This window comes from Cebus imitator, unplaced genomic scaffold (assembly GCF_001604975.1).
Source record: "Cebus imitator isolate Cc_AM_T3 unplaced genomic scaffold, Cebus_imitator-1.0 Scaffold111, whole genome shotgun sequence".
NCBI classification, from domain to species: Eukaryota; Metazoa; Chordata; class Mammalia; order Primates; family Cebidae; genus Cebus; species Cebus imitator.
In genome coordinates, this window is record NW_016107426.1 from 2,772,354 (window position 1) to 2,795,562 (window position 23,209).

The 23,209-nt window shown below is 46.2% G+C and overlaps 1 protein-coding gene across 1 annotated transcript; it reads left to right on the forward strand.

Moving 5' to 3' along the window:
- Positions 1 to 2,245: 2,245 nt before the first annotated feature.
- Positions 2,246 to 18,665, forward strand: LOC108311107 (nmrA-like family domain-containing protein 1). The gene is made up of 5 exons (XM_017538412.2): positions 2,246 to 2,400; positions 7,237 to 7,475; positions 9,959 to 10,208; positions 12,522 to 12,712; positions 18,143 to 18,665. The coding sequence occupies exons 1-5, from the start codon at positions 2,361 to 2,363 to the stop codon at positions 18,320 to 18,322; spliced, it is 900 nt and encodes a 299-aa protein (XP_017393901.1). The 5' UTR covers positions 2,246 to 2,360; the 3' UTR covers positions 18,323 to 18,665.
- The last annotated feature ends 4,544 nt before the right edge of the window (positions 18,666 to 23,209 follow it).

A 23,209-nucleotide genomic window follows, 5' to 3' on the forward strand; every position in this document is an offset into this window, starting at 1 on the left:
GGCTGGAGTGCAATGGCGCGATCTCGGCTCACCGCAACCTCCGTCTCCTGGGTTCAGGCAATTCTCCTGCCTCAGCCTCCTGAGTAGCTGGGATTACAGGCATGCGCCACCATGCCCAGCTAATTTTTTTTTTTTGGTATTTTTAGTAGAGACGGGGTTTCACCATGTTGACCAGGATGGTCTCGATCTCTTGACCTCGTGATCCACCCGCCTCGGCCTCCCAAAGTGCTGGGATTACAGGCTTGAGCCACCGTGCCCGGCCTCATAGGTAACTATTAATAAAAGTGTAAACTAAATAAATTACATCTATTATAATCAACAGCAGTTTGTTAATTACACCAGAAATGCTATCAAAGAAATAGCTGACCAATTAGGGCTTACTAGCCAAATCGCTTAGAAAAGCAAAACAGCCCTCAATATAATATTAGTAAAAAAAGGTGAAGTTTATGTTATAATTAAAACTCAATGTTGTGGCCAGGCACAGTGGCTCACGTCTGTAATCCCAGCACCTTGGGAGGTCGAGGCAGGTGGTCATGAGGTTAGGAGTTCAAGGCCAGTCTGGCCAAGATGGTGAAACTCTGTCTCTACTAAAAATACAAAATTAGCCTGGTGTGGTGGTGGGCGCCTGTAATCCCAGTTACTTGGGAGGCTGAGGCAGAGAATTGCTTGAACCTGGGAGGTGGAGGTTGCAGTGAGCCAAGATCACTCCATTGCACTCCAGCCTGGGCGATAGAGTGAGACTCTGTCTCAAAAAAAAAAAAAAAAAAACCCAAAAAGCAAAAAATTCAATGTTGTACCTTCATCCCAAACAATACTGCCCCCAATGGAAACATAACAAAGGCCTTACAGGGACTTACCGCTTTATCCGATAAATTGACTAAATATTCTAAAATCAATGACACATTTTCAAAATGACTAAAAAGGTGGTTTGGTAAATAAAAAGAAATCATAGCCTCAATTCATACTTCTCTTGCAGACACAATAGGTATACTCATTCTTGTTGGGTGTTGTGTCATATCATATATCCGTGGTCTAATACAAAAACTTATAAAAACAGCACTTACTGAAATTTCCCTTAGCTCTCCACCCTATTCAAGTAAGCGTTTCCTTTTAAAGGATCAAGTCAAACAGCAAAGCCAAAACTTTTAAAAAGATTTTTTAAAAAGAAAGATTATTAAAAAATTAAAAGGGCAGAGTTGCAAGATACAGTGAATTATTTCTCTTCAAAGGTTCAGCCTGTTAACTCCCTTGTTCTTTTTTCTTAAACTCAACTTTCTTGTTCTCCATGCCTCCTTGCCTCTAGTTACTGTAAACAGCATGCCTGCCAGCTCTAATCAATAACCCACATCTGTTGCCTTGGTTAACCACTCTGCACCTATTCCATGCTTCGAAACTGCATGTTCCACCATCGTGACTCACACATCCCTCTTCCCTTCCTTATTTGGGAAAATATTCACCAATAGTCAGCTGGGTCAGTTTAGATTGTGTGGTCTGACCCCAGCCCATAGGAAAGTAGCGCAAAGGTAGGGACCTTGCATTAAAAGTAACAAACCCTTCCCCACCCTTGTCCAGGTGTGCTCTCACCATTGTTCCATCCGTATGATGCACCTTTCTATAGAAGTAATTGCCTTACTGGGAAAACTTTTGCTGAAGTGCTGGTTTCACTCTGAGGCACCAAGCATTTTACTTCTAACACCTGTAATCCCAGCTACTGTGAGGCTGAGGCAGGAGAATTGCTTGAACCCATGAGGTGAAGGTTGTGGTGAGCCAAGATTGCACCACTCCAACCTGGGCAACAAGAGTGAAACTCCATTCCAAAAATAAAAAAGAAAGAAAAGAAAAAGAAAATAGCAGTGTTGGCCAGGCATGGTGGCTCATGCCTATAATCCCAGCACTTTGGGAGGACAAGGCAGGCCGACCACCTGAGGTCAGGAGTTCAAGACCAGCCTGGCCAACATGGTGAAACCCCATCTCTACTAAAAATACAAAAAAAATTAGCCAGGCATGGTGGCACACGCCTGTAATCCCAGCTACTTGGAAGACAGACGGGAGAATGGCTTGAAACTGCTGGGGCGGAGGTTGCGGTGAGCTGAGAACATGACATTGTACTTCAGCCTGGGCAACAAGAGCAAAACTCCATCTCAGAAAAAAAAAAAAAAGACAAAGAAAATTGCAGTGTCACAGTGAATAAGCAGGCTAGTGGTAACAGGAAAAAGGAGGGGCACTATAACTGATATGGTAATTGGAGGAATTGGAATGGGTTTATAACTCTCCCTTGAGAAGAAACACAGCATTTCAGCTGCTGTCACTCCTTCAAGGAAAGTTCTTCTACTCCACCAACCCCCTCTTTTCTCAGTAACATGGCCAGCAAGGAAGTCATTACAGTGTTTGGAGCAACAGGTAAAAACGTCTTTAATTTTTAGGGCATGCTTACTTTGCTCACTCTCCTGTCTTCTTGTTTTTAACTTCAGAGCCTGCAAGTGTGGGCGCAACAAAGAGCCTTTTGGAAGAAAATTTTTAAAGTATCTTATTGCTTTAGTTTTTGATGTGGTAAAGGGGCAGCATGATTTAACTTGATTTATAACTTGATCTCAGCAGGACAAGGACACCGACATAATCTCCCTTTCCCAATCATGGGGCTCACTTGTTGGTATAAGTTTCATTTCCACATAACCTATACTCCGAAGTCTTTTCTCCACTTCCTAATAAGCAAAAGGTACGCGTGTGAGAGGCCTGTGGGTTTGTAGTGAGTCTCCAAGGCCTGACCAATCTTCCAGGGCTTCTGCAAGGTTGGAGTGTGTGGGGAGGTTGCATTCCTGTCTCCCTTACACTTTGATCCTCAACGGTCAGAGCCATCTTTGTGAAATGTAAATCAAACCAGGTGATTCTCCTTCAATCTATTCTCATTTCAGCCTTTCAAGGATTCACTGGAAACTGTCAGATCATGTCACACCTCTGCTCAAAACCTTCTGAAAACTCCCAGACCCCTGGCGCTCCAAGTAAAATGCAAAGTCCTGCTACTGCCCTGCCACAGGGCCTTGGGAATACCTTGTCAGACCTCTCTTCCTGCCACTTTCCTCATTCCACTTCCTTACCCTGGCTTTCTTGCTGTTCCTCCAAAACGCTCCCACCCCAAAGTCTTTGTATTGGGTGCTTCTTTAACCTAGAATGGTCTCCGTCAGTTTCTGATACGGTTTGGCTGTGTCCCCACCCAAATTTAATGCTGAATTGTAGTTCCCATAACCCCCACATGTTATAAGAGTGACCAGGTGGAGAGAGTTGAATGTTGGGGGCGGTTTTCCCCATCCTGTTCTCGTACTAGTGAAATGGGAGAGTTCCCTGGCCCCCTGCCACATGATGTGCAACAGGGGTGTGACTCTGTTCTGCCACTGCAAGCAAGCTCAAACCCTTTAAGGGAGGGGGAGCATGCAAACAGGCAGGAGCAGGAACTGGGGCAAGTGCTTTTGGGCTCTGGTCCCATGGCAGCATCAAGGGTTGAGTGTCTGTAACTTCCAAAGTGCAAGTGTGCGTGTGTTACAGTGTGTTCTTTTAGCCTTGCCATCTGCACATGGCTTAAGGGTTAACCAGCTCAGTGAACCCTCTGCCTCTTTGCAGAAGAAGGGGGCTAGTGTGACATCTTTCTGTATCCCAAGCTCTCACCCAGCGTCCCAGAAGAATTGGGCCACACAGGAAGGATGCATGCAGGGGTTTTTGAGTGGTGAGTGGTGGCTCTCAGTGGGATGGATGGGGAACTAGACAGGGGATGGAGTAGTAATATGATCTTCACCTGGAGTCCGGCTGTCCGGTGGCCGATTCTCTGAACATCCCCAGCCAACTTCTCCTGATGTTCCTTCTGTTCTCTCCTCCGCCATGCCACTCTGCTGTCTGTTCGTCTCCTCATCTCCTCGTCTGCTTCTGGAGTCTGGGATTCAGGGTTTATATGGGTACGGACAGGGGGCATGGCATGCCAAAGGCAGCTTTTCGGGTGCAAAAACAGGAATGCCTATTCTTACTTAGGGCAGCGAGTATCCAGGCTTGAGGGTAGAGCCTTTGCCAGAAACCCTCTTCTACCCAGTATTTCTCTGTCTTGTGTTTGTATCAATAGTGAGATAGTTCTCATGAGATCTGGTGGTTTTACAAGGGGCTTCCACCTTCACTGGACACACTTGACTTTCCTTTCTCAATCCTCCCTGTTCATCATCACCACATCTGATTAATCAACAAAATCCTGTTGATATCATCTTTTCAAGGAACACTGCGAAAGACTTTGAAATGGGAAAAGAAGATTGCTGGGTATCCTTGCCCAGGGCACCATTCTCGTTTTTTGTGAGCCTTTCCTTGTTTTAAAGATAGTTATAACTCCATACATTGTGGCAAATAGATAATAATGCAACTGATTCTTATCCATAGAAATGCAAATGAATTGTGTCTGGTGGACCACAGTTGATGATTGCCCAGTGGATATTGACTGGTTTTGTCCCTAATTGTACATTCATTGTAGCATTTTGGCATTTCTGATTGCCTACATATGTGTGTGTTATTTGAATTTTTCTTTCTTTTTTTTTTTTTTTGAGACGGAGTTTCGCTCTTGTTACCCAGGCTGGAGTGCAATGGCGCGATCTCGGCTCACCGCAACCTCCGCCTCCTGGGTTCAGGCAATTCTCCTGCCTCAGCCTCCCGAGTAGCCGGGATTACAGGCACGCGCCACCATGCCCAGCTAATTTTTTGTAGTTTTAGTAGAGACGGGGTTTCACCGTGTTGACCAGGATGGTCTCGATCTCTTGACCTCGTGATCCACCCGCCTCGGCCTCCCAAAGTGCTGGGATTACAGGCGTGAGCCACCGCACTCGGCCGAATTTTTCTTATAACATTGTACTGGTTCCCTCATTAATAAGTTAAAGAAAAAATTTTGACACATTCTTTTTTGTTTTTTTAGATGGAGCCTTACTCTGTTGCCTAGCCTAGAGTGCAGTGGTGTGATCTCAGCTCTCTGCAACCCCCTTCTCCCACATTCAAGTGATTCTCCCACCTCAGCCTCCCTAGCTGGGATTATAGGCACACACCACCATGTCTGGCTAATTTTTGTATTTTTAGAAGAAACTGGGTTTTACCATGTTGGCCAGGTTGGTCTTGAATTCCTGATCTCAAGCGATCCTCCTGCCTTGGCCTCCCAAAGTGCTGAGATTACAGGTGTGAGTCACTGCGCCCAGCAGACACATTCATTTTATGTGTCTATAAATTATAATTTTACCTTTTAAAAATATATCCTTTAATGTTCTGAGTTTTTTTTTTTAATTATACTTTAAGTTCTGGGGTACATGTGCAGAACGTGCAGGCTTGTTACATAGGTATACACATGCATGGTGGTTTGCTGCACCCATCACTCCGTCATCTACATTAGGTATTTCTCCAAATGCTATCCCTCCCCTAGACCCCCGCCCCCTGACAGGCCCCGGTGTGTGATGTTCCCTCCCTGTGTCCATGTGCTCTCATTGTTCAACTCCCACGTATGAGTGAGGACATGTAGTGTTCGGTTTTCTGAGTATATCTTACATTTTCATACTTCTCTCCACCCGAATAAACCCTTCTAGCTTATCATACTTCTAGCAAGGTCATTATCACCTTCACCTAGATTATTTTAAAGCTCACTAATTGTACCCTTGCCCATGGTCTCTTTATCCTATTCCATGATCTCCATAACCATTTCTTCAGCATGTGATTCTGAACAACATACCACTCAACTTCATAAAATCTCCTGCGCCCAGAACAAGCGCAGCCCTCTAGGCCTATTTTGCTTCTCTAGCCCCATGTTTGACATTGACCCGAAGTTCACCAGTCAGATTCATTTCAGTTCTCTGAATTCACTGCCTTCTTGCTCACCTCTGGATAAAGCACTTGCAATCCACTTTGCATGCAACGCACTCCACATGCCTCTCTTCTCCCAATTCCTGCCCATTCGTCAGGGCTCACCTCTGTTACCACTTCCTCCCTCTAGTCTGGGTTAGATGCTCCACTTGTGTTCTCCTCTGGAGCCTGCATTCCCTCAGCCCCTTCCCCCCTCCTCTAAGAGCACATATCACGCTGTATTATAATTGCTCTTTAATGAGCTCCCCTGCTAGTCTGCAAGCTCTGTGTAGGCAGGTGCCATGTTCAGTTTGAATCCTGAAATCCTTACTTAACCACCATATGATCTGGAGTAAGTCCTTGAACTCTTTAGGCCATAATCCAATATATAAATTATATCTTATATCCAACATGTTCAAGCCCGTATTGTTTACCACTACATCCCTAGGGCATAGCACAGCATGTAAAAGTCATTCAAAAACATGGTCCCAGGGCAATAATAGAAACTTCCCTACAAGAATCCTTCTCAAGGACCATGACCCACCCCCCTCCTCCAGCACCCCACAACCCCCTGCCAAAAGCACAAATTACACTCAAATAGAAGGTACTTCAGTATGTTTAGGTTTTTTTTTTTTTTTTTTTTGAGACAGAGTTTCGCTCTTGTTACCCAGGCTGGAGTGCAATGGCGCGATCTCGCCTCACCACAACCTCCGCCTCCTGGGTTCAGGCAATTCTCCTGCCTCAGCCTCCTGAGTAGCTGGGATTACAGGCACGCGCCACCATGCCCAGCTGATTTTTTTGTAGTTTTAGTAGAGACGGGGTTTCACCATGTTGACCAGGATGGTCTCGATCTCTTGACCTCGTGATCCACCTGCCTCGGCCTCCCAAAGTGCTGGGATTACAGGCGTGAGCCACTGCGCCCGGCCGGTGTTTAGGTTTAATAGGGAAAAATGTTCAACCCACCTGCATTTTATCTATCTATCTATCTATCTATGTATCTATCTATCATGAGAGAAAGCCCAGGAACCTCTTCTGTCAAACTGTCTAAATAACCACAATATCAGATCTATAACCAGGTAAAAGTAGAATAATTGCTCCTGTTGAATCTGGAGGACTGCGGGCATCCCTGATTTTGACACCCTGCTCACTTGCCCTTCTTGTTGCTTCAAGCCTCTCCCACTCCTCTCTTCCCATGCCCTCTGCAAAAATGCCTCTGAAGAAGCCACAAAGAACTTAGTTTGAAAGCCACGCGGATATGTGAAGTGCCATGCAGCACCCGCTGAAGGAACCACTGCAGCAGCTCTGCTCTGCGTCGTGGGATTTCTGATCAGCTTCTTTCAGTGAACATTCTTTCTCTTCCTTCCCGTGTTTCTTCTTTCCTTGACCCCGCAGGAGCTCAAGGTGGCTCTGTGGCCAGGGCAATTTTGGAGAGCAAAAAATTTGCCGTGAGAGCAGTGACCAGGGATGTGACTAAGCCAAATGCCCGGGCGCTCCGGGACCTTGGAGCTGAGGTGGTAAAAGGTGACCTGGATGATAAAGCATCCGTGGATGATGCCTTAAAAGGTGCCTATGGGGCCTTCTTGGTGACCAACTTCTGGGAAACTTTCAACAAAGATAAGGAAGTACAACAGGTAGAAACCAATTTGCTTCTTTTTTCCCTTTGAGCCCTTTCCTCTTACCCTCCCCAGCTGCTGCTTTCCTTCCCAGAAGGGGACAGGCCTTCAATCGGGGCAAATATATGTCTTACATCCTTTCGGCATCTATGAAAAACATGTACTTTAAGTACTTGTTAAAGGTATCTTTTTAAGACCTTGAATATTCTAGAATGATCGTTTAATGAAGCTAGGCATTAGGTCTTCCACTTCTCACCATTTGTTTGTAGATGGCATGGGGGGTGGTAGCAAGGGTACCCCCAAATTTGAGGTTCGTCTGAGAGTGAAATGGAGAGAATAAAGATGTAATGAGTACATTTACACTTCAGATAGATAATTTGGGACTGGGTACACAGAAACAAATCAACAAGCAAATAAACCCACAATAAATTAAATGCAGGGAAAATGAAAGTTTGTAGAAAAAGTAAACGTAACCATAGAGTAGCACATGACTCAGCTTCAGCTGTGTGCAGGCACTGAATATTGATCTAGCCAAAAACAATGATTGGGCGAATTCAAAAGGGAATTGTGTGTATGTGTAGTGGTGGTGGACGACGTGAGCAAGTAAGAGAGCTGAGTGCACAAGTGAGCGAGAGAGAGATCATTAAATCCTCATCTTTCATAGTAGGAATTTAGCAGATGATATTTCAAACTGAAAAAATTGAGAATCAATTGTATAAACATGTTTACAAAAATAAATAGCTAAATGAAACTGAAGTGTTACTTCTGGAGAACGGTAATCAGCATAGGGGCACAGGGAACTTATTTTATTTTATTTGTTTTATTTTTTTAAGAGACGGGGTCTCACTATGTTGCCCATGCTGGTCCTGAACTCCTGGGCTCATGTGATCCTCCCACCTCGGCCTCTTGGGGATTCTTTTTTTTTTTTTTTTTTTTGAAACAGAGTTTCACTCTTGTTGCCGAGGCTGCAGTTCGGTGCAATGGTGCGATCAAGGCTCACTGCAACCTCTGCCTCCTGGATTCAAGCGATTCTCCTGCTTCAGCCTCCCAAGTAGCTGGGATTACAGGCATGCACCACCATGCCTGGCTAATTTTGTGTTTTTAGTAGAGACAGCGTTTCTCCATGTTAGTCAGGCTGGTCTCAAACTCCCAACCTTAGGTGATCTGTCCACCTCGGCTTCCCAAAGTGCTGGGATTACAGGCATGAGCCACTGCACCCAGCGGGAATCTCTTTTTCATTGTAAGATTCACTCCCTCCCAATCCATGACAGTGCTATTTGAAAATTTAAACTATGCATATGTATAAATTTGGGAATAAATGAAGATTCGATTTTAAAAATGTAATGGATGCTTTTAGCCACTTAATAAATGGCACAATTCAAAAAGTTGAAAGCAGGATCAAACTGTCGCAGGAATGTCTCTTGAATTAATTATACCATTCATAGCCCATGTTTTCGTGATAGACTCTGGAGGGTCTATTTTAGGAGACCTGAATTCTAATTCCGATATTCACTTACTAGGAAACAGGGGTGCAAGGCACCTCTCTGCTGCTAACTCAGGTTAATTATGTTTTCTCTGCCTGCTGCACGAGGTTTTTTTAAGGAAAAGTAAGAAAGAAACAGCAAAAAGAAAGGAAAAAAGAAGAGACAGACGAAAGTGCTTTGGAAAATTTGGATCTAAAAACAGACACAAAAAGAGAATATATATACTTGTATATTTGTGTGTGTGTGTGTGTGTGTATGCCTCCATTATGACTTCAATGTCCAAATGGTGTGTAGATACAGTCCATTACTAGACACAGTTATAGAAAATAGATAAATCCACTCACAGTTGAACACAAAGACAGTGAGACCCCGGAGGAAAAGGCCGTCTCTTCCTGGCCAGTCCCACCAGGTTGCTTCTTAGCTTCAGGAGGTACCTGGGGTTCCTTTCTCCTCTGCCCCTTCCCTAATTCTACTACTCCCCCACCTCAGGTGTCCCACTTACAACCCCCATGGGAGCAGGCTGAGGGCTTGGGCATTTTGGAGTGGATCCTCTACTCACCAGTGCTGGTGTGGTGGCCTCTCATAAGATAAACTGAATATATTTTGAGACTGGGAGAGCTTCCTCTCCACAGGGATGAGGGTAATAAGAAAATGGGAGGGTGGGCCCAGCGCCCTGGCTCATGTTTGTAATCCCAACACTTTTGGAGTCCTTGGCGGGCAGAAGACTTGAGATCAGGAGTTCGAGACCAGCCTGGCCAGCACGGTGAAACCCCATCTCTACTAAAAAATACAAAAAAACTAGCAGGCGAGCACTTGTAACGCCAGCTACTCCAGAGGCTGAGGCAGGGGAATCATTTGAATCCGGGAGGCGGAAGTTGCAGTGAGCAGAGATTGCTAGACTCTGTCTAAAATAAAAAAGGCGGGGAGTGGGGTGGGTGGAGGAGATCCTGCTCTGATTATTTGTCTATATGCAAATGCAAATACAGCGGTCCATGAGGATTTACTTTTGACTCTCAGGGTAAGCTGGTGGCAGACACCGCCAAACGCCTAGGTCTGAAGCACGTGGTGTACAGCGGCCTGGAGAACGTCAAGCGGCTGACTGGTGGCAAGCTGGAGGTGCCACACTTCGATGGCAAGGGTGAGGTGGAGGAGTACTTCTGGTCTCTCGGCATCCCCATGACCAGTGTCCGCGTGGCGGCCTACTTTGAAAACTTTCTCACGGCATGGAAGCCCGGGAAAGCCTCTGATGGAGATCACTACACCCTGGGTAAAACGAAGCAAAAGCTCACCAGACACTGGTTGCCCCCCTCTCCACTCACTGCCCACCCGCTCTCCCTTCTTGCCCCTTTGCGGTGGACACCCATCATCTGAGTGCCTTCTGTGGGTTTAGTGCTGTGTGAAGTGCTGAGAGGGATGCCACTCTGGGCGATTACACTAAGCTGCTCTTCCAGGGCAGAGAACTAGATCTGGGATCAGAAGCACAAAGGGCTGCATTTCCAATCTTAATATACTGACCCTCCTTAATGTAAGTACTGGAGTTAGCTACGTGACCTCCAGCCTCCGTTTCCTCAGGTTATTTTTATTTTTATTATTTGAGATGGAGTCTCACTCTGTTACACAGGCTGGGGTGCAGTGGTGCGATCTTGGCTCACTGCAACCTCCGCAGCCCGGGTCAAGTGATTCTCATGCCTAGCCTCGCGAGTGGCTAGGATTACACATGCTCACCACCACGCCTTGCTAATTTTTGCCTTTTTTAGTCAATATGGGGTTTGACCCTGTTGGCCAGGCTAGTCTCAAACTCCTGAACTCAAGGGATCTAGCTACCTTGGCCTCCCAAAACACTGGGATTACAGGTGTGAGCCACCACGCCTGGCAGTTTCCTCATGTTTGATGGGAAAATGGGACAAGATGACTTCTTTTTTTGAGTCTGGGTTTCTATTGCCCAGAATGGAGTGCAGTTGGAGTATGGTGCGTGAAACGTAAACAAGATGATTGGGTGACGTAAACAAGATGATTGGGTGGATCTCTTTCAGCACTTTCTGACAAGGCAGGTCATGAGCTTTGTGAGTATTTAGGAGAAGAACATTTTAAGAAGAGGAAATAGCCAGCGTGGCTGATATAGAATGAGGGAGGGGAGGGAAGTGGGAGATGAGGTCAGAACTAACAGAAGGTCTCGTTGTATAAGCTTTGTAAGCCACTGGCTTTTCCTCTGAGAGACAGAGAGAGCTATCAGAAGGTTCTGATCAGACAGGACTGGGAGTGGTGGCTCATGCCTATAATCCAGGCACTTTGGAAGGCCATGGCAGGTGAATCACTTGAGGCTAGGAGTTCGAGACCAGCCTGGCCAACATGATGAAACCCTGTCTCCACTAAAGGCACAAAAATTAGCTGGACATGGTGGTGAATGCCTGTAATCCCAGCTACTCGGGAGGCTGAGGCAGCAGAATCACTTGAACCCGGGAGGTGGAGGTTGCAGTGAGCCGGGATTGCACTACTGCACTCCAGCCTAGGCGATACAGCGAGACTCTGTCTCAGAAAAGAGGAAAAAAAAAAAGAAGGTTCTGAGCAGATGCAACATTAGCCTGAGCTGGCATTTTTACAGGATAACTCTGATTTTTATGTTGAAAAGAGACTATGAAAGGGCAAGAGTGGAAACAAGGAAACAAATTTTGCAATAATCCAAGTCACAGATGACGGTGGCTTAGACCGGGGTGGTAGCATTGAAGATGATAGTAAGTGGCCAGACTTTGCACATATCATGCATATGCGTTTCAAAAGAAAAAAATAGGATATGGGATAGGAGAGAAGCATCAAGGCTGACTGTAAGATTTGTGGCCTGAGAAACCAGAATGAGAGGGTTGCCATTAGCTGAAGTGGGAGACCGTATGGAAGCAGGTTGGGGGCGTAGTTCAGTTTGGGGCCTGCTGAGTTTAAGATGTCCACTGAAAATCAAGTAAGGATTTGAGTAAGTAGTAGGACACGTGAGTCTAGAATTCAGCAGAAGTTTTGCCTGGAGATACATTTAATCATACTTTACACACAGAAGATATTTAGTAAATACATGGTTGCTCTTTTATATCAGTATCAAGGTGCTAAAGTAATTTTCCCCCCACCCCCACCCTTTTTTTTTTGAGACATAGTCTTTCTCTGTTGCCCAGGCTGGAGTGCAGTGGCACAATCTTGGCTCACTGCAACCTTGGCCTTCTGGGTTCAAGAGATTCTCCTGCCTCAGCCACCGGAGTAGCTGAGATTACAGGTGTACACCATCACACCCAGCTAATTTTTGTATTTTTAGTAGAGACGGGGTTTCTCCATGTTGGCTAGGTTGGTCTTGAACCCATGACCTCAGGTGATCCACCTGCCTCAGTCTCTCAAAATGCTGGGATTATAGGTGTGAGCCACTGCACCTGGGCTGTAATTTCTCAAATGAAACCTTGTATCTGTATATGGATTGTGGCCACTGGGTTTTACATTGCCTTCCTATACCTTTCATTTAAGTGGTTGATTAATTTGGGTTGGTGGGACCTACCAAGGATGTGATATAATTAACTATTTATCTTTTCCTATTTTTTTTAACTAGCACTACCAATGGGGGATGTACCGATGGACGGTATCTCTGTTACTGATGTTGGACCAGCCGTCTCTAGCGTTTTTAATTCTCCAGAGGAATTTTTAGGCAAGGCTGTGGGCCTCAGTGCAGAAAAACTAACAATACAGCAATACGCTGATGTTCTGTCCAAGGTTTTGGGGAAAGAAGTCCGAGACGCAAAGGTGAGTTCTTAGGGGACATCCACGTGATCACAAGAGGCCACCTTGGTTAACATTCCACTGACTTTACATTCTGGTAGACTTTCTATGGATTTAGGCAGGATTGAAAGACTTTCAGAAGAAATTGAGAAGGACTCTGTTTCCATAAATCTACCTTCATTGATGGGTGCAGTGGAATCTCTCCCATACGGCTTTATTTCTTTGACTTAGGGTTAGTTGTCTTGTAAAAGTAAAATTACTTTTGAGTGGAAAGAATTTAGAAAGTGCAGCCTTTCACATATACCATCCCAGCTCCTCTCATAGGCCCTTACTGCTGACCACTTCAGTCGGCCAGAGCTGGCTGCTGTGGAGCAAGGCACCGAGCTTCACTGAGCCTCAGCTTCCTCCGTTGCCAAGTGGGGAATGGTAGTATCTGCTCCAGGTGTTCTTGTGAAAATTACAGATAATATATTTAAAGGGCTTATCATAGTGATTGGCACATCGCAGAGATGTATGGAGTATCTATTACGAACCCAGGGCTACTTTAAGGATTTTGCAGCAAGGTTGGAGTGAAAATGTTGATGCCCATAAAGCCACCATGATTGTTACATCTTGTAATCATTATAAGACGTGACACTATAGGTGCTTAATTATGGTGTTCAGACTATCTGTGCTCTAGATGATCAGAAAACGGTGGAAAAAGGTTTCATGGAAGACGTGGGCTTGAGCTGGTCCTGGAGGAAACATGACTGTGTGTAGGTCCGGGAGCACCAAGAAGGCTGGCCTGGCTAATTCTAGAATAAACATGACAAACCAGGGGCAGTGTGGGAAGTAGGCAAATTCTAGCTCTGCCCTATCCTTGGTAATTTACTTAACCCCTCCCAGCCTCGGTTTCTTCATATGTTCCAAAAAAGTTGCTATACCCCCTTTGAGTGATCATTGCGAGGATGAAATGAGATCTGTAGAGCAGGTGCTTGGCACTGGGTCTGGCGCTTTGTAAGCCCTCCACAACTGATCATGCTGTAAGTCATGCAGGGATGGCCTCATGTGGGTGGCTGCCTTCTTGGGCTTGGGCGTAAGTTATTTTCTCCAAGAAATTGTGGCTGGCAGACACAGGACAGGCTTTTACAGAAGAGTGAGAACTGGTGATATTGAGCATGACTCAAGCAGGTACTGGTAAGTGGAAGGGAAAGGAAAACAGGCTGTTTTCAGGGTACGATGATCGAGCTGAGGAGTTGCAACAGAGACCTTATGGCCCTCAGAGCCTACAGTATTTACATCTAGCTCTTAAAAACATATGTTCTAGAACGTTTCCTAGAATTGGGGATAGAAGGTTGGTTCTTGTTCGGATAAGCAGCTCTTGGTCCAATGATTCTAGAGGGGATAACTAGATTTCCAACTCAACCTCAGATGCTGAAGTTGTGAGGAGGCAAGATATTCTTTTTTTTTTCCTGAAAACCACTGTAGGAGTCAATCCAGCCACGAAACCACATCTGGTTATCTCCCTGAAGCCACACACACATTTCTTGGAGAGATTAAGTTATTCCTAAACCCAAGGAGGTAACCACCCACTCAAAGATGGGCTCACAAGAGGATCTGCAAAGTCCGTTGTACCTGGGTGCACATTTACTTCTCAGTGACCCCTCTCCCAGGCCATTTGCATTTGGGTCATACATTCATTTTGTCCTGTGGGTTTGAACTCTGTAAGGAAGGAGAGAAAGAGAGAGTGGGTGCAGGGGATGAGTATGTGTATTGATTCTCAGAGGATGCGGCAGACATTGTTCTGAATTGCTGAGAACCTTCCAAGCATCTATTAGTCACATACTTGGTCCCTGACTCTTCTGGGTATACACATTGTTTTATAATGCAGCTGAAGCTTCTCCAGCACCAAAAGCTATAGGGTATCAGAGGCTGGAACGTCTATAAAAGGGTCCGACAATTCTGGGGAAGGGTGCATCTGGCCACAAGGTGGCACTCCAGCCCACACAGTCCGACTTCCTCCCACTGTCTAACCCCCAAAGGAAGATGGTTTTCCCAGAAAGTGAGACACAGCAGAACAGATCTCTGTCCTTCAAAAAGCTGCAGAAAAGATTCCCTTATTCTACTAAAGCATCTTTGGTATCAAAGTTAGGGATGAAAGAGTGACTCGAGGGGACACTTATGGAAGAATTGTCCATGCTTCTCCCACGGACTTCTAGTTCCAAACTCACTTCAAGTTTTCACTGTTTTTCTGATTTCAAAAATAGCAAATGCTTATTGAAGAAAACTCAGAAAATTACAGAAAAGAAGATACAAATCACACACAGTTCAATCTCACAGAGATAGCTACTGTTTTTTTTTCTTTCTTTCTTTTTTGTATTTTTAATAGAGACAGGGTTTCACCATGTTGACCAGGCTGGTCTTGAACTCCTGACTTTAAGTGATTCACCCTCCCAAAGTGCTGAAAAAGAATTTTTTTAAATTACAAACATCCCCAGCGACAAGACAGGTCCCTGTAACTTGCTTTTCTGGTGGGGAGATGGGGAGCTGAGGGAGGCAGGGGCACAGAAGGGCCAGGCCTTGCTACTGACCCACCAGCCAGCCACTCATTTACTGAGCAATGGCTGAGACTGGCAACACGTCCTTCACCCTGGATCCCCCAACACAGCCCCTGCAAAACAGGTCCCTGATTCCCATAGTGGCCTTGCCCCCTGCCCAGGGAGTCCTGAAACTTCTAGTGACAGGTGAGAAGGGGAACGGCCCTGAAAAGACACAGGGGATGAAACAAACCTATACCTCCTTGGTCAGTTTCAAACTCACTGTCCTCCTGCAAAGAACAGGGTCACATCCCGCCATGCCCAGGTCCCCATCCTGCCATAAACCATACCTTCCACACTTTGGAATAAAATCATGTCCAAAGCTGGAAATTCAGGAAAGTCCCTCATTTTATCCCAGCAGCTCTGGGCAAGGGGGGAAAAGATGTCCTTCCCCAAATGTCATCCACCCAAAGGCCCTGTCCAGTTGGGAGTGAGGGGACGGAGGATACAGCTTGATGGCTCCAGAACGGGGGCCAATGGGCAGGATGCGCAGAGACGGGCTGTAGCCGAGGGCGCTGGGCGGGCGCGGGAAGCCACCCTCCACCGTCCTGTCGGACTGGAACAGGTCCCGCTTGGGCCTGTCCCGCACAGGGTCGTGCCCTGCCCTCGGTGGCCGCCTCGTTCTGCTTGGCCTGCAGCCCCCACCAGAACCCCGTGTAATCCTCCGCAAGCAGTAGCTTTCTTTTTCCTCTTCAAGGCCTTTTGTCCTTTTATTCACTGCTGTATCCGAGTGCACACAGTGTGTACTCACTCATTACCTGGAACCCCGGCCGGCCCCCGCCCGAGGCCTCGGCGTCCCCGGCCCGGCTCGCTGTGCCACGCCGGCCCCCGGCTGCTGGGCGGCAGTCTCCTTCCTGCTCACCTTGGGCGCCCAGGTAGCTACTGTTAAGATTTGACAGGTTCTTGTGTCTTTTTCCAGTATATATAAGCGTGTATATATATAATACAACTTAGTAATTGTATTATACAATTATGCAACTTAGTGATTGTATTACATATATACATATATATAAATTTATATATATATGCATATATTAATACAATTACTAAACTGTATTAATATATACGTATATATATTTAATACAATTAAAATAACACTAAATGTACCATTTTGTTTCTGGCCTTTTCAGTTAATGTTATGAACATTTTTCTGTTTTGTTAAACTTCTTCAAAAACGTTATACCACATTATGTTCTGACGGTAGAGGTACCACAATTAATTTTATCATTTCTCTATTGTTGGCCATATTGGTTGTTTTTAATTTTCCCATTGTTAGGAATGCTGTGTGACAACCATTGTTTTACCTAAGTTGTTTGTGTCTGTCACTTTTTTTAAAGGCCACGTAGAATTGCAATGTCAGAGTTTATCTCTGAGGGCTAAAGACAGATTATACTAGATCTGATAGAAATGAGTTTTGCTAATTCAGTAGGGGGAATTATAGATCCAGTTAGTGTTAGAAAGGGTTCAAGGCATTGATTTTATGGAAGATGACAGAAGGCAGCTCAGTTGGTGTGGGATGGGTTCCATTTCTGCCTGGGCCTGGCCTTGGCAAAGGTTGGGGCAATTGGAGGGAAAATACAGACCTCTAACCCAGAAGGGCTGCGAGGATGGATGGGCCGTCAGCCAGGTGAGGAGAGCCTGGTGCCAGCGAGGGTGGATCTTTTTTTTTTTGAGACAGAGTCTCCCTCTGTCGCCCAGGCTGGAGTGCAGGGGCGCAATCTCTGCTCACTGCAACCTCCGCCTCCCGGGTTCAAGTGATTCTCCTGCCTCAGCCTCCCAAGTAGCTGGGATTACAGGCGTGTGCCACCACGCCCAGCTAATTTGTTTGTATTTTGTTTTTAGTAGAAATGGGGTTTCACCATGTTGGCCAGGCTGGTCTCAATCTGACCTTGTGATCGGCCCTTTTTGGCCTATCAGTGTGTTGGGATTACAGGCGTGAGCCACCGCGCCGGCCAAGAGGGGGGATCTTGATGCTGCATGGAGGGCCAGGTGGGTGGTCGGTTTCAGAGGGCTGGTGAGGGAACACCAAGAGGAGGTATAGACAAAAACACTGTGAGGAGCTGTTCACACGAAGGCTGGATCTACAGTACCTTATCCAAAAGGCTTGGGGCCAGAAACAATTCAGCTTTCAGAACCTTTCAGCTTTTAGATAGGTTATTGTCTACATATATTATATAACATCACAAGCAGGGGCTGGAGCAGGAACCTGTAATCAAACACAGCTGTATCTCTGCAGGAAAATATTTGAATGTTTCCACTAAATGGTATAATTAAAGAGCATAAATAGCTTCACATAGTTAGATTAGGTTTGCCACCAAATTAGTTCAAAAAGATCAGTTTGCTGCCAAATGGCTTATGGGGAAAAAAAAAAAGCTTTAGAGTCTCTTGGATTTTGGAGTTAGGCTAAAGAATTGTGGACTTGGTCGGGCACGGTGGCTCACACCTGTAATCCCAGCACTTTGGGAGGCAGAGGCGAGTGGATCACCTGAGGTCAGGAGTTTGAGACCAGCCCAGCCAACATGATGAAACCCCGTCCCTACTAAAAATACAAAAATTAGCCAGGCGTGGTGGCAGGTACCTGTAATCCCAGCTACTTGGGAGGTTGAGGCAGGGAAAATTGCTTGAACCTGGGAGGCAGAGGTTGCAGTGAGCCAAGATCGTGCCGTTCCACTCCAGCCTGGGTGATAGAGCAAGACTCCATCTCAAAAAAAAAAAAAAAAAAAAAAAAAAAAAAAAAAAAAAAAAAAAAAAAAAAAAAAAAAAAAAAAAAAAAAAAAAGAATTATGGACCTGTATCATCATTAAGGTGAATAATGTCATTTCAAACTATTTTAAGTACGGACAATAACATTTTCTGTCTTTTTATTTGTTCTTAAAAGATTACCCCGGAAGCTTATGAGAAGCTGGGATTCCTTTCAGCAAAAGAAGTAGCCAATATGTGTCGTTTCTATCAGATGAAGCCCGACCGAGATGTCAAGCTCACCCACCGACTAAATCCCAAAGTCAAAAGCTTCAGCCAGTTTATGTCAGAGAACCAGGGAGCCTTCAAAGACCTGTAGCAAAGCAGCTGTTCAGATAGGCCTTGGAACCAACCACACAGCCTCCTTCCTCTCTGACCCTTTTCCGCTTCACAGCACATTCACAGCGACAGAACATGTTGGAATGCATTTGTTTGTAACACCAAAGGATTTCCTGCAGTCCTCTCTTCACTAAGAAGCACAGCATTGGTGATGGGACACAATAGTTTGATTCACATTTAACTTGCTAGTTAGTGATCAGGGTGGTACGCCTGTTTGGCAAAATGAGCAGCCTCAAGTTTAAATAACTTTCTGTAGCTCTCTCTCTCCCGGAGAGCCAAGTGCCCTCAAAGGACTCTGGCCTGAGGAACTTGGAGCTTCTCTCCTAACACTAAGGGAAGGACAGATTATACTGGGATTTCTCCTGGGTGAGTGATTTCAACCCCTAGCGCTGAAACTCCCCTGGGCAACTCCAGTTTTCTCAACTGCATCGCAAAATTCCCAGTGAACTTTTAAGTCATTTTAATTTTAAAAAACGAACATCTTTGTAGAGAGTTTTCTGGGGAACATGGTGTTCAATGAACAAGCACAAGCACTGGAAATGCTAGAATTTGGTTTAGCTTCAAGATTGGAAGTTTATTCTCTGAGTCATTCATGAAGTCACTTATTGAGCCATCATTCAAATATTCGTCTATTAATCCCTCTACCCTTCATTTATCCATTCCGCAAACTTTTCCTGAGCACCAGCACTGGTGGCATGTTTGTGGACTTCACTTTATTCCTATGTGTTTTCTTTTATCTTTTTTTGAAACGGAGTTTCACTCTTGTTGCCCAGGCTGGAGTGCAATGGCATGACCTCGGCTCAGCGTCATCCGGGTTCAAGCCATTCTGCCTCAGCCTCCCGAGTAGCTGGGATTATAGGCATGTGCCACCATGCACAGCTAATTTTGTATTTTTAGTAAAGACATGGTTTCTCCATGTTGGCCAGGCTGGTCTCGAACTCAGGTGATCCACCCGCCTCGGCCTCCCAAAGTGTTGGGATTACAGGTGTGAACCACCGCGTATGGCTCCTGTGTGTTTTCTTATCACAGTGGTCCACTCTCCGAAGTCTTCTTCCAGTGTGTGGTTGGGTTTGAGTCATGCCAGGCCCAGTAAGGCCATCTCCCCATGTAGCTCAGGGCAAACTCCAGAGGATCTGCTGGGGGAATGGGTGGGGCAGGAAGCTGGAGGTAGGGCCTGTGAAGGGCAGGAATGTGGAAAGAGAAGGTGGCAGAAGGGCCCCATAGGACCTTTCTATATATCTGGCTTGGCATTTCTATATCGTATTGTAATCCTCTTACTTGCTAGTTTTCTTTCTTACTGTGAGTAACTTACACTCATCTTTAACCCGGTGCCTGCTACCTAATAAGTAATCAATAAATGTTGATTGATTAAATAAGTAAATTGTTAACTGACTCTATTGTTACAAGAAAAGAGTGGCCAGGCACAGTGGCTCACACCTGTAATCCCAGGACTTTGGGGGAGGCTGAAGCGGGTGGATCTCTTGAGCCCAGGATTTTAAGACTAGCCTGGGCAACATGGTGAGATCCTGTCTCTGGAAGAAAAAAAATTAGCCAGGCCACAGTCCTGTGGTCCCAGCTACTTGGGAGGCGGAGGTTGGAGAATCACCTGAGCCTGGGAAGTTGAGGCTGCAGTGAGCTGTGATTATACCACTGCATTCCAGCCTGGGTGACAGAGTAAGAACCTGTCTCTAAATAAGTAAATAAACAGGTGCATTGGTCTTGTGTGTTGAGGGGTGTGGTAAGAACTAGTAACCTATACTTTTTTTTTTTTTTTTTTTTGAGACGGAGTCTGGCTCTGTTGCCAGGCTGGAGTGCAGTGGCGTGATTTCGGCTCACTGCAACCTCTGCCTCCCGGGTTCAAGAGATTCTTCTGCCTCAGCCTCCTGAGTAGCTGGGATTACAGGCACTCACCACCATGCCCGGCTAGTAGCTGATACTTTTTAAGGGTGAGAGATTGTCCAATTCTGGGAAGGGAGGATCCCCCATTATCCCACGTGTGATGATAGAAGCACTTGAGCAAGGGCAGAGATGGTGGTGTCTGTGTGAAAGCCCTTGGCCTGGAATCTCACTCAGGAGAGGGAGGCTTGGTGATGGCAAAAGCCAGCCTTTTTTTGTCTTTTGGAGCTCCAAGGGATAAGTGTTGAATAAATGATGTTGAAATTGTTGCAGATGAATTTTGATTCTGGGGGGAAATACAGATGAAGTGCATTTGAGGACCACTCTCCTATTCAAAGTACCAAGCCCCCAGCAATAAAGTCAGTGAAACTTAAGTGCTCAGCCCTGGGAAGTGGGCCTGGATAAATTTCTAAAAAGGAAAAGAAAAAGAAAAACAAAACCCTTAACTAAAAATAGGTGACTTATTACTCGTCTGGGTGGGCCAGACAGGAAGAATGACTGCTGTTCCTTAAATAAACCACAGGGTCCCCCATGTGGAGAGCGACTACAGGCCCAAAGACCCCCTGGACTTTTTGTGTGTTTTCTGGGATGGCAGGTTGGTTCTTTAAGACTGGGATGGCTGGGCATGGTGGCTCATGCCTGCAGTCACAGCACTTGGGAGGCCAAGGTGGGAGGATCGCTTGACTCCAGGAATTTGAGACTGGCCTGGACAACATAGCCAGACCCTGTCTCTACAAAAAAGTAACAAAATTAGCCAGGCATAGTAGTGTGTGCCTGTAGTCCCAGCTACTTGGGAGGTTGAGGCAGGAGGATCGCCTGAGCCCAGAAGTTTGAGGCTGCAGTGACCTGTGATCACACCACTGCACTCCAGACAGAGTGAGACCTTCCTTGTCTCTTTTTTTATGTTTTATTTTTTGAGACAGGGTCTCACACTGTCACCCAGGCTGGAGTGCAGTGGTGTGATCACAGCTCACTGCAGCCTCAAAGTTCTGGGCTCAAGTGATCCTCCTGCCTCAACTTCCTGAGTAGCTGGGACTACAGGTGCACAGTACCATGTCTGGCTAATTTTTTTTTTTTTTTGTATTTTTGTAGAGATGGTGTCCAGCTATGTTACCCAAATTGGTCTCAAACTTCTGGCTTCAAGCGATCTGCCTGCCTCGGCCTCCCAGTGTTGGGATTACAGGCGTGAGCCACCATGCCTGCTTTTCCCTGTCTCTTAAAAAGAAAGAAAGAGAAGAAAAAAAGACTGAGACAGACCAGGGCTGCATAGCCATGGACCAGCCCCAATTGTTTCTGGAAAGCATGAAAAATCCTTCCAGGATTTAGAACCAAACTTTACAGTGGCTGCTCTGAAATGAGACTGTGCCCTTCAGGGACATCAATCTCACATACCAAAGAAAGGAAAAGAACTTCAAATTAGTCTGAGACATTTCAATACTTGTTGACAGTGGACAAAAGATTCCACCACTATCCTCTCCCACTCTGCCCAGCAGTCTTCAGGCCAAGGGAGGGAACAGACTCCCTCTGCGTTCAGGGTAGAGACGTGAGGACCCAAGAGAGGCACAGAGGGTGGAAATGGGGCTGTACGTCTCAGTGAACAAGAGCGCCCTCTGTTGTCCAGGGGTAGATTAGGGTTGGGGGTGTGGGTGATGGAATGGAAAGGATGGAGATCTCTCTCTGTGATTCTAGAAATGACCGTAGAAACCCAAGCTACAAAGTCAGATAATCCTGGATTTGATTGCCTCTGCCACTGACAAGGTGTGTGAACTTGGTCAAGTTACTTGATTTCTGGGCCTGTTCTCCCCATCCTCAGCGGGACTGCTGGAAGGACTAAAAGATTGAAAGCCCGAGAGGCACTTTGTATAGTCTTTGCCAGGTCGTCAGTGCTCAAGAAACAGCTGTAATTATTCTTGAGCATAATTCCTGCCCTTGCCTCCTTCTTATGCCTCCCCAAGTTCTGAGGTACCCAATGGGCTGTTCCGGGTGTCTCTTGACCTTGGCCTCAGGCACTGCAGGTTCATCAAGCTCCAACCTCCGGCTGCCAGGTGTCCCATCCCTTCCCGTCTCCCTTCTCCCTCCACTAGATGGCAGGATGAGTCCAGCATGAGAAAGGATCGCTCCGGCCTCATCCCAGGTGATTTTTCCAAGGGCTTTTCCGGGGTGAAAAAAGCCAAAGGAGATAGTTAGATGGTGCTTGTTAAAGCCTTGTCGGTTACCCTCCAAGGTCATTTCGACAGACATGCTCTGGTCACCTTCTCTGGGATGAAGTGCGTCCTCCACGCCAGATTTGGGATTAAGGGAAGGAAAGGGAGGACCAAGGGATTATCCGAAGGCTCCTGCACTGGCGGGCCCCCTGGCAGAGGAAGGCCCTCAGGCTGGGGATGAGCCTTCTGCATAGAGGGCTCCCAGGCCCTCTCCAGGACTGCAGAGCACAGGGCCTGCCCCTCTCCGCCCGGCAGCCGGCGAGAGCCTTGCTGGGGGCTGATGCTCCTGCTACTGGCTTCTCCGCAGGCCACACTGTTTGCCATCCTCTCCCCGACCCCAGAGACCTTTGCCACTCTGAAGCCCCATCAAGACTACACAAGGGGCAAAGACAACTCACCAAAAGGAAGCTAGGGCACCGTTAGAAAGTGCACATTGGGCAGCCCTCATCGTCCGTTCTCCCAAGTAACAGAGCAGAGCACTCTGGCAATGTAGTCCTGTCTTGGACTCCTCATGGGAGTGAGCAGGAAGGCAAATAACATGATTTTTTAAAAAGGTTTTTATTTATTTTTATTTATCTTTTAAATGTTTTATTTTGAGACGAAGTCTTGCTCCGTTACCCAGGCTGGAGTGCAGTGGCACGATCTTGGCTCACTGCAACCTCCACCTCCCAGCTTCAAGTGATTCTCCTGCCTCAGCCTCCCGAGTAGCTGGGACTACAGGCATGCACCACCACGCCCAGCTAATTTTCGTGTTTTTTTTTTTTTTT